General features: G+C 40.5%; 1 protein-coding gene across 21 annotated transcripts in view; it reads right to left on the reverse strand.

Moving 5' to 3' along the window:
• Positions 1 to 12,271, reverse strand: part of EPB41L2 (erythrocyte membrane protein band 4.1 like 2) — a 2,741,769-nt gene that overhangs the window by 343,895 nt on the left and 2,385,603 nt on the right. For 16 of the 21 annotated variants that reach the window (XM_044064528.1, XM_044064527.1, XM_044064516.1 and 13 more), the window contains 3 exons: positions 4,135 to 4,788; positions 2,692 to 2,751; positions 2,524 to 2,556 (listed from right to left, as the gene is read on the reverse strand). The exons of 2 other annotated variants lie outside the window; for them this stretch is intronic. In XM_044064528.1, coding sequence (XP_043920463.1) covers positions 2,524 to 2,556; positions 2,692 to 2,751; positions 4,135 to 4,788 — 747 coding nt within the window. The remainder of the gene's footprint in view (positions 1 to 2,523; positions 2,557 to 2,691; positions 2,752 to 4,134; positions 4,789 to 12,271) is intronic. 3 more of the 21 variants (XM_044064529.1, XM_044064531.1, XM_044064532.1) reach the window with 1 other exon arrangement.

Genomic DNA, 12,271 nt, shown 5'->3' on the forward strand with positions numbered 1-12,271 from the left:
GATTGGCACAATTTTTTCAGGTGGTTAATTTTGCAAACCTGATTGGCAAATCAAGTTAAATGCAACACCCTCCTCCCCAGCTTAATAATAAGACCTCCTTGAAAGGGGTAATGCTGTTGAGATCTACGGATATTTGATTGTGTGTGATTTTAATGGATTGTATTTATTTTTTTTAGGAATTCTGATGATGGCTTATGAGTATATTTTATAGCCCCCTTTTTTTTTTTTTGCTTTGCTATTTTTGTGTGAGTTTATATTTAACTGTATTTACTTTTATTCACTGGTGTTAATTAAGTTGGGTCACTGTCAGGATGTTATACAGCATGTGATCAATATGAATACTATTGTAAAGCTGCATTTATTTTTATATTTTAACTGAAGAAGTCATTAGTAGATTTTAGGACAAAAGCGCTCATCATTTTAATACTTTATTAAACACTTCTTTGTATGTGACATCGTATTCTGGCATTGTTTTTGTGCAGTTTTGGCCATTATTGTTTCTTTTGGGTTTAACATGCACCCCTGCACCCCTTGCCATATTCCCTTACATGTACCAAGTCTGAGGCTGCACAACAACTAAGAAAGAGGCAAACTCCTTTGACACTGAATGTAGTTTCAGTGAATGCACTACAATCTTTTCACATTCACCAAAACTACCCATGGTGACCTGGTACTCTCCCTATTATGTTTCTAGCTGCAGTGATATACCTGGTAGTATATACAAGCTGCATGAGTTGAACACCAGTGAGAATCACATTTACCATCTGCAGCACTATGGAACAAGAAATACTGCAAGCTTCTATGACTGCCAGGCCAGATTTTGCATTAAGGCAGGCTGAAGCCACCAAGTGACATCCCTATAATACAGGCAAAGTGGCACTTTTAGTGGAAAAAGGAATTTAACTAGGGAAGTGATTTCATCCATAGACGGCATCTGCAAATACTAATGTTGCTAACTGCTTTCTGTGCATGTAACACTTCAAATTAACAGACAGCAGTCTCAGTCCAACTTACAGAACAACCACCTAGGCACGGAACTATGAAGTAACCAAGCACCCAAACTTTTACTGCCATCATCTCAAATTATGCACAGTAAGCACAGTCTACAGTTCAGTTCCACTTTATCTAGCATTTTTCAGTTTTCAGCCAGTGTGCCAAAACATTTGTGCTTTCTTTCAGCAATTATTTACCTATCCCCCGCCATGGCTTTATTAAGGTAAAATTTATACAAGTCTTTGTACTCATGCTTATGTTTTACCCCAAGCTCTTCCCAAGTGGGTCCTTTTTGTGCCCATGTGAGGACTTCTGCTTTCCAATGATTAAGTTGCATGACATCACAAAATAGGCATGGTTATCTATTGAAGAAACAAAAGCTTAAATCATGAACAAAATGACTTACAAATGTCTGGGTGTCTTACTCTTTGTACTGAGCACTGCCAAAGGTTTTAAAAAGAATAGACTTTACAGTCCATTACAAATGCCATTCCCTCCTGTTTCAAGCTAGTATGTATAATGAAACTGAAAAGTGTGCCAGACCTAGCTGCAGCAGTTCTGTGCATGCTTGCACATTGATTTAAGTGAACAGGTCAGAATATCACAGAACTGAAGGACTAAGAGAAAAAGTGTTTCATAAGACTGAAATGAAGATGGAACCATTAGAAAGAACTTTGGCAAATAGTTTTCCATTCTGCTAGTAGTTACACTTCTAGTGCACTGGACATTTTTATGACCATCAACGAGTTCCAAAATGTACTCTTTTCAAAAGAGATCACTGCAGGGTAAATCCCCTTTCCCCAAGTTAGAGACCTTGGAGCTAAATATACTGAGTAAGGGGTGCAGGGCTAGAACCCCCTATATGAAAGTATGGGGGATTTTGCCCCCAGTATACAATCAATATTTGAATTCCATTGCAAACTTCTGGTCTCTGATTGCAAAGAGACACTGAATCACAAACATCACAATCTAGTCAGTTATTTAAAAGATGAGCTTAACATAAATCAAACTGCATTTAATATCAAGACTGAAAGACAAACTGTAAATGCAACTATTACTCTTAGCTGTTGTTACAGAAATGTGAAATACAATACAAGCTTTGCAAATGCAAGAAGAATCCACAAACTATTTCATGCATTAAGTCATTAGTTGCTTCATGCATATCATGCGGTGATCAGTGAAAGCAACCAGGAAATTAAAGATTGGTATTCTGTAGCCCATGAGTTTATAAGAGTTTCAGTATATCAGCCTCCAATATTACACTACTATGTCTACCAAACAGTGTTCTTTCTAGTCTTAGTGACTTGCGCTGTGAAACCAAACCACCGAAGAAATCACAGTGCAGAATAAAGCTCTAAAGCATTTATTAAGAATTAAGAATTAAAAATGGCCTAAAAATAAAAGTGACTACTAAAAATAAGCAATTCAACTAAACTAAGAGCCACCACAGCAGTACTTCTAAACCAAAGCACCCAGTAATTCAGTAAACTACTAAACAGCAACAGACATGTTATGCAAAATGATGTCCACCTTTTCCTGCCGAGAATGTTCTTCTTCCTTGGTCTTGTGAAACCACACGTCGCAAGAAAACAAAATGAACCAGAAGTTACAAATAGTAGAACAAGCACATACACAGCCAGGAAATAAGATAAATATGTAAAAAAGTTATTAGACAAAAAATGCTGTTTGCTCACAGACCTCTGCTGTATTACTCTCAGCTGCAGCTGCTGTTACGACATCACCTTGCTCTTCCAGCACCTATATTTTTGCAAAAATGGTTGGACAATTTGGTAAAGGTGAAATGGAACATGGAAGCTTCATTCTCTCTCTAGATCCCTAAGCTGTTCCACTAGTACACTCCTCCGACTGACTGACAAAGACATGTATGAAAAACAGGTGAAATAAAGCAGCAATGCTGAAGAAGCAAAGCCTGGCCTGATCCTGCTTTTAAATGTTAACAGGTAAGTACTAGGCTAACTGCCCTTGTGGGTCATTTTAAGCCTAGCCATTTTCCCTTATTGTACTCAAATTAACCTATCACATTTGTTATAGATTGGCCTTACCCCATCCCATGGTCGTAAATTATATATTACCCCAAACAAGTATAACTGGGATCATACCACAGATGACTGGAGGGGACCCATGCATGGGATAAGGCATTTAGGAGCTGCCTCAGTCCATTAGCAATACAGTGGGCAGTCCTGGGGTAAATTTTCTGTTACCCATGCACAGATCCAATCCAAGCTGCGCTAGAATATGGAGAGGGATGAGCTTTGTTTATGACACAATGCATGGATTACATACAGCAAGCAGACCAAATGTGCCACAGTGCAATGCATATATGCATGCCAGGAAATGAATCTATTACTATAGTGAACAGATATGCATACACACACACACACACACGCACACACTTCTGCAGTAATACAGGAAATACTCTACCATTTACAAAAAAATGAGTAACTGCAGTTTTCACAAACACAGTAAATATCTGCTGTACAAATACTGCCCTCTAGGCTCCATATTAAGAAAAATCACAATACTTGGAGAATAAAACAGCACCTTTTTAGCCACTTTACTGTTTTTTATACGGTCTTTCAAGGGATTAAGTCAGTAAACTAATTTAATATGTCATTCTATAACTTAAGACTACATTAACCTTAAAAGTTACAAATATATATATAGGCAAAGTGGATATAGTAGTCTGCATAACTGGATTTCTCACCTGCAGCACAAATTAACTTGAACAGATTAAGCACAAACCCAAAAATTTTAGTCCCCCACCCCAAGTAATACCAACAGAAATGATATAAATATGTTGCCAGCATTTAAATATCTTTAAAGCAAAAATAATTAACTTTTCAAGTCTGAAAAGTTAACTTTGGAAGTCTGACCACATAACAATGGGGTACCAGTATCTTGCTAATGTACTTCCAGTTAAAAAATTAACCAATAGACAACTAATACAAAAAAAAGATGTCATACAAGAACCATTTACTTAGTTACAAACTCATAAATGATAAAAAAAAAAAAAAAATCAGCCCTCCTCCACATTACTTCTGCCTGTAGAGAAGCTTATTTTTAAGCTGGCATCATATCTACATGCAAGGGTTATCAGTTAAGCAAAAGAAAGTTACAGACCTCCTCTTCCTGTGCTTTGTCTTTCCTATCACTGTCACAAATGATGCTTAAGGAACCCGACTTGGGCTCCAGGTAGCACAGGGACAGAGCAAGAGGAAAGGACATGACCAGCGAGAAAGGAACAGATTGAGAAGCAGAGAGAAGCAGCACAAATATGAGTAAGAAAGAAGGAATAAGGGAAGGGGAGGTTATAGGGATATGATGTTGAAGGTGTGGAGGAAGAAATGCAAGCCATTCCTCTGGGAGGCTTGGAAAACTAATATATCCATCTTCATCAAGCACAGAGGGAAACTTAGAAGGAAAGCATCTGAAGAATCCTGACAAAGAGAAGGTCAGCTTGATCTCCTTGATGGATTGTACAACAGTGCTTTGGCTGGCCCCTACTGTAGAAGCAGACTGTTTGGTGAGAGAAACAGCAGGAACAAATGATGTAAGAGGAATGACACTCATATTCAGAACACCAGGCATGTTATTTATGTGATGTTCATCAGTGCTGAACTCCCAGTGCTGTAATGCTGTCTGCTCCAAGTCACCATGCAAAAAGGGGTCCTCGTCAGAAATGTCTGACAAAGTGTCCATTTCTGGAATAGTGGGCAAGTTAAGTGTATGGTTTAAAGCAGTGAGGGATGGTGACAGCTGGTATATGGGGAGAGACTAAATAAAAATTCAACCATGGTTCATCATGAAAACAGAAAATTATGTATGCAGACAGAATGAAGATGGACATGAAAAAATACAGTACATATGTAAAAAAAAATAATGTTCAGAAAAACAAAACAGGGAAAAGAAAAAAAAACAGTTAGTGAACATCTATTTAGGTGCAGGGATATCAATTCACATGCATCAAAACTATAAAAAATCAGTAAATTCAAGATCCCAACCACCCTTTCACGAGCAATCAACAAATGGTAGTAAACGTTCATCCAAAAACAAATACCTCAATGAATACTCAGAAATGTGAGACAGCTTGTGAACTGTAGTGCCAGGAAATATCACAGGAAAAACACATATTAGAAGTTATGTACTTACTATAACTTGGCATCTGTGTAGTCCAATTACAATATGCCTCTTTATTGGGTCTACGGATCCGACCTCTGACACAACTTGGCCACTTCTCAAGACATATGATCAGAGCCTCAGTCTCCTCCCTCTCCCATAACACCCGGCTCCTTCTCTAACCCCTAAGATCAAGTTTGCTGCCCTCTTATAGGTAATTCAGATGTATACCAATGGGAACCAAAAATATACGACCATAAGGGTTTGCTGAAATGGAGATCATTTGTAAGCATCCACTACAGTAGATGACGCTTGCAGATTGAAGCTAATCTGATGGGAGTGGACAAGGGATGATGCAGGATAGACCACTGGACCACTAGGGTCCATTGGAGAGCTTGCATGAAGAATCCTGTTAATGGTACCAGAAGAATGGCAGCTGACATGGATCCTACCATCAGGACAAGGTAGGTTGGCGGATTTGGGGTATCCAGTAACAATTATACCTGCTGTCTCAAAGATCTTACCGTAACCATGCAGAACTTCGATTTCTTTAAAACAAGTTCAGACTGCTCAAATCTAAGATCGGTTGAAGATTCCTTATTTTTCTTTGGCACCAAAAAGAAGCATGAGTATGTTCCACATCCTTGATGTTTGGTTGGGACTTCCTGGATAACTCTTTTTCTAGAAGCTTCTGAACTTCTATGATGGCATTCTCCCCCTGACTGGGTGGCACTTCAGGGAGATATCTCCCAAAACTTGGAGGAGAAAGGGAAAAGGGAATACAGTAACCTCTAGAAATTATATTTAACACTCAGTTGTCATCTGTTATGTTTGCCCAGGCTTCTGGGTGTAAGGATAGCCTGCCTCCAAATGCCTCTAGAACAACCAGGCAATGCTTCAGGAGTGCTAGTAGGAACTGTCGGAGAAATGTTTTCTAGGGACCTGGTTCTGTGGACCCACTCTCCCACTGGAGCAGTGTCTACCATTAAATCTACTTCCTCTGGCTCTAGAAAAGGATTCATCTTGCATTTCAGGAAAAGATCCCCGAGATTTACGGAACCACATCTTCCCACTCCGTTGGTTCCAAGAAAAGGTCCATTGAGGGAAGAAAACTTTATCCCTACAGCAGATAAGGTCTTTCCCTCCTGCTCACTGTGGGTAAGAGTTTCTTTAACTGATGATCCAAACAAGGAGGAACCGTCAAAAGGGGCATTTATGAATGATGCCTTAAAGGCATCCGAAAACCCACAAAGCCTCATCCAAGCATGTCTTCTGAGGAATATGCCTGAACCAGCTGCTTGAGAGGTTCCTTCTGCAGTGTGAGAAATTAACCTCATCAAGGAATTAGCAATGGATGACATAGTGGTCAGTTGAGAAGCTACCTTCTTGAGGTCCTCTTCCAACAATGACTCTGCCAGTGAGTTGGTGAGTTCCGTGACAAGATCCCTCTGGAGACACATGAAGTGTGCTAAATAATTTAATGCTCTCAGTGTAAAGGTGGCTGAGGCATACACGTGCTTCCTGTGCCTGTCCAAAGGCCGAGACTCTTTGTTCAGGGAATAAACAGAGAAGCTCTATTCAGCTAGCTCCTTCTTAGTGGCTACCAACACCACAGTAGCATCAATCAGTACGCCTTTACTCCAGTATGGGTGATCACTAGGGGGACTGAGATATTTGTCTGCATGCTTAGGGATGGGCTCCACAGTATTTGACTCCTTCCACGCCTGTCATGCTATCGTGTAAATACTTGTTCACAGGTGGGATAACCCAGGATGTAGATGGGTCCATCCCAAAGGCTTCCAGAAACATGGATTCCTTGGAGGAAGGGGATTATGATGACCAGACAACCTTTTGTTTCAGTATTTCCAAAATATCCCCGAAGGAGATGTCACTGGGTGGAGAGCGGGGGAATCCTTCAACTTCATCGAAGTCAGTGTCCTCTGTCAGTGACTTGATGACCAGACAACCTTTTGTTTCAGTATTTCCAAAATATCCCCAAAGGAGATGTCATTGGGTGGAGAGCAGGGGAATCCTTCAACTTCATCGAAGTCAGTGTCCTCTGTCAATGACTCCAGAGGGGAGTCTAAGTGCTTCTTTATCGCACTGTCTCTTCAGATGAACCTCCCCCGTGGGATACTCAGGAGAGGACTCGGAAGACTGGGGGACTTCTTGCTGTGGTTAGGCCTGGAGGCTCTCCTGGAGGAGCTGACTACAGACAGAATGAATGGGAGAAAAGCTTGATCAGGAGACGACTGGGTAGGATCCAGGGGATGAGGGGCCACTTCTCGCAGTCTAGAGAAATCCCTCTCTGCTACTTGGAAGGCAGGCAAACCCAGGGCGGCCCGTTCCCTCTCCCTCAGAGCCTGAGCTACCAAGGGGGAGATCCTATCCAGGACCTGACGCCTCCAGAAAGCAATGGGCCCTAACTGTCAAGGGCCAAAGTCCCTAATGGCAAGGATGGCTCCAAAAGTTTCAGAGTAGAGACCAGCCCCGAGGAGTCATCTCCAACATCTTGGGCCCGGGACGGGACCGGGTCCAAACATAGGGCAATGGGGCTGAGGTAGACTGGGACACTGCCAGAGTCAAACAAAGGCAAATTCTACACTTGGTGATGGCCCACTCGAAAAAGCCAGATCCTGAAGTTCCAAAATAGGAGGTTGGCTCAGAACAGGAGAATGAGGTACTGGAGTTGGAGCTCTCACGGATCCCACATGGGTCGGGGATGGCAAAACCCCAACTGAATCTGGGATTTGAGAAATTTCCACATCATCCTGTCCATGTTTGAGTGTGACAGCCAAGAGGATCTCGAGGAGGCTGAAGAGTGGGCGGACTTGACAAGGGATATGCTGGGTCTGAGCGGTCTCTGAATGGGAGTACGACTCTTTGACCTTCAATCAAGTGCTTCTGACCTGAGGAGGGCTCGCCTGGATATGGGAAACTTTGGATCCATATCATTTCAGTAAGATCCGAGCCACCAATTGGACCGGAAGGCTGAGGATCTGATAGCATTTGTGTCTTTGCAGGAGCAGACTCTGTCGGATCTGAGAAACTTCGCCGATCTGAAGAGGCATGAGAACTAGAAGGATCTGAAGTCGAAAGATCCCACAATTTTTGTAACTCCTTAGGTACCGAAGACGTGGACCCCAGGGATGCTAAGTGGGCTCGCGTCTTAAGCTCCTTGGCAGCAGAAGTTTGAGCTCCAGAGGTCGGCAACAGCCCTTTCAAAATTAACTTATTGTGACAATTGGCAAGGACATGGGGATTGAAGGCCACACAGATGTCACATTTGACCTCTTGATGCTACAGCCTGAGACAATACACGCACCTCTTGGCATCTGACTGGGGAATCTTATGACCACAAGAGGTGTATCTTTTAAACCCCATAGGCTTGTCAGACATGCTAAAGCAGGAGGTTTAGCACACACACGCACACAAATGCAATCCAAAGAAATAAACGTCATCTATGAAAAGCAAAAATACCAGGAATTTTTTTAACAGTTAAAGAAAAAGGAGGAAGTAATGGTAATAAGAGAAACATGGAGAGGGGAGGGGAAACAACCCTAACATCAGTTAAACTTAGATAAAAAGGGAGGTGGGAAATCAACAGATACCAAAAATATTACAGATAAAAAAGATTAGAGAGAAAATCACTGCAGAAAAAGAAACACTGAGGAAATATCAATAAAACACTTATCTACAGCTGTGGCTGTGGAATCATGTCTGAGCTGGAAGGAGGCAAACAAGAACTGGGGTGTTAGAGAAGGAGCGGGGCATTATGGGAGAGGGAGGAGCTTGAGGCTCAGATCATAAGTCTTGAGAAGTGGCCAAGTTGGATCCATAAACCCAGTAGTGACACAATGAAATGGACATCAGATACAAGTATTAAAAAAAATATTAATAAGGTTAAGAATGTATGGCACATGGAAGGTAAGCAATTTCAGACCTGCCACATAGGCACTTCCAAGATCTGTTTTAATTTCATATGCTACAAAGACTGCTGGCAGTATATTTAACATTTTAAGACAAATCTCCACCTTAGATGATGACTATCCAGAGATACCATAATTATGTTGGTACTTAATTCTTTGTGGTTTAAAAGAAAGTTGATTTGAAAGAGAGCAATGGTACCACTGGTTTTTTGTTGACCTACCTGAAGTCACATGAAAGACACTGCATAAACTGCAACTGCATTTATCATTTTTAAGAGAATGAACCCATGATGTCTGCTCATTCCCTGAGCTACATAACTGCAGTCCAATATGTCCAATGTGTCTACCTTTATTCCAGACTGGTAGTCTGAACTCCAGTCAGCCAAGCAATGCAGATCATTTACCTGAACAGCTGCTTCCTTTCCAATTCTTTGCTCAGAGCCACTCTAGAACAGTCACCAGAAAGAACTCTTAATTTTAGATGGCACACAGCACCACTTAAAGTTAAAGGGATAAGAAGACAAATAATTTAATCTAACTGTCTAATAATGGCAATCTTCTACAGGGGAACAGTATACAGTTATTAATAAGCATTCAATAGCCTTTATAATGATCTTTTTCTTGGTTTAGTCAAGTCGGGATTTAAGGAACAATTTTCCTCTTTACGTGTAGATTCTGTAAGAAGTATTCTAGGCAGACACAACAAAAGTAATGCATTTACATCTCAAAACTTACCCTAAGTGTCACTGTTTCTTTAAAGAGGATACAAAGACTGTAAAATTATATAAACCATCACAATGCAACAAGCTACTGCATAGTATCACTCCACACTTCCACATCTGTCTTTCAAAATTATGCACATAAGGCATACCCACAGAAAGGCTGCAAATCTATATATGGCACACAAAGAAGAAGGCTGCAAATCTGCATGCTGTTCAACCTAGCAATATATACTGGCATCAGATGATTAGGGAGGAAGGACATGAATGGAATTCAGTATCCTCATAACACTTATAAGCCCAACATTTTTTTTTTGCTTGGTACAAAATAATCATCTAAATATTTAAAATGTAACAAAAAAAACTTTAAACTACCATACCTTCATAATAAAAGCTTTCATACCAGAGGAAGAAAATGACTCTAAGAAGGGGTCTTGGATGCATCAGAATTACAGGTAAGAGGACTGCAGGACACTGCAAACATACAAAACTACTGCTGCTTTCCTCTAAAGATCTGTACATCTAATGATACTGTATACATACACGCACACACACACGTGTGTGTGTGTGCGCCTATATATATATATATATATATATATATATATATATATATATATATAATATTTATATACCATACATACATGCAGCATACGGGCGGCCACGGTGGTGCAGTGGTTAGCATTGCCGCCTCACAGCAAGAGGTTCTCCGGTTCGATCCTTGCCTGGGGTGCCTTCTGTGCGGAGTCTGCATGTCCTCCCTGTGGTCGCGTGGGTTTCCTCCAGGTGCTCTGGTTTCCTCCCACATCCCAAAGACATGCTGCAGGTGGATTGGACACTCTAAATTAGCCGTAGGTGTGTGTGTGTGTGTGTGTGTGTGTGTGTGTGTGTGTGTGTGTGTGTGTGTGTGTGTGTGTGTGTGTGTGTGTGCATTCTGTGGAAGGTTGGGCGCCGGGCTGGCAACTCGACACTGTAAAACTCCACTGCCAATCATGAGCAGACAGGTGATCCGCTGTGGTGACCCCTAACCGAGAAAAGCCGAAAGAAGAAGAAGAAGACATACATGCAGCATACAGACACAAGCACACACACCAAACATAGAATTTTACAATTTAAGGGGTTGTTGGCACCCTCTACAATTTGATGCCTGGGGCTGGAGACCCATCTGTCCTAACTTTCATACAGCTCTGGGTTTAAGTTTCCTGTTGCCCTATTATATTACCCTCTTTTGCAGACTCCAAAACTCATATGCTATGTTTTCATATCCATATGATGATGATCATTATCCTCTCTTACTATACCACATTCTTCTGTTTCCATCTTATTTTCGTGATGAAATTTCTCACATTTCTTGCTCCACTTCAGTTGATTCTGTTGCATGCCACACCAGTCTCTCATCTTATTCTTATAAAGTATAATCAACCCAAAAATGTACTTCATTCTTGTATTTATAAGATGCTTTCCATGTAAACCTAGCATCACCCCTTCTCCACATATTTCATACATGCTTTTGTTACACAGATAAACCAAATCTCCAGTCTCCCCACAAAAAAAAACAGTTTAGGCTGAATCCTTATTATGTACAACCCTTCTGAAACTTAACAAAAAAGACCATTCTGTAGAAAGAGCACATTTATATTCCATTTTGACTTTCAGCAATCATTGGGATCAACTATGCTTATAACAGTAAGTAAATAAAACTGGTTAAAGCAAAACATGAAGTGTATTAAGGAAACACTGAATTTGCTATATGAACTACAAAAATTACAATGCCAAACATCCACTTTTAGGACAGTTCTGCAACAGGGAAATGTCTAGGACCTACTAATGAGGTTTCCCATGCAATTCTATTTCTGAGTATTTTTAAGTCCCTGGTTTAAGTTAAGAGTATACACATACAAGTTACATGGCTTCTTTAAAAAGAACAAAAATCAGTGAACTCTATGACTGACAAGCTGCTGAACATGCCAGTATGTAATCGTGTGGATTATTATTATGACTTAACTGTATCATATCTGCTCTAGATCAGTTAATATTTTTGCCCAATAGATTATACTTCCTCTTCTTCTGGGCTTTAGTATCCCTGGATATGACTTATGGATCTCAAGAAGCATTGCCTTATTAGCCGAATGAGTGCTATTTTGAAAGTTTGGAAGAGTAAAACCTGGATTCAACTTATTTTTCCTGCTACAGGTGTTTTTTTTTTTCAAGCCAGTTTCAAACTAACTTTTTTTCTGTAAATTCATTTCTAATCAATTTCACTGCATCTATGGAATTATATTTTTTGGGGGGGTTTTTTGTTTTCTTTTGTCACTGGTAAATACAATATCTCTATTTTTACTTCTAACACCTCTTCTTACTGCTCTGGTAAAAAAGTTCAATTCAACACACCTGCTATGTGTAACTCCTTGCCTGTTCAGCATCATACCTCTGAACTGTCCAGATTTTTGCAGGATATCCAGATATTTGCCTTATATTTTTGGTCTGTTTCTCATA

This window comes from Protopterus annectens, chromosome 1.part0 (genome assembly GCF_019279795.1).
Source record: "Protopterus annectens isolate FY-2018-M chromosome 1.part0, PAN1.0, whole genome shotgun sequence".
Classification (NCBI taxonomy): domain Eukaryota; kingdom Metazoa; phylum Chordata; order Ceratodontiformes; family Protopteridae; genus Protopterus; species Protopterus annectens.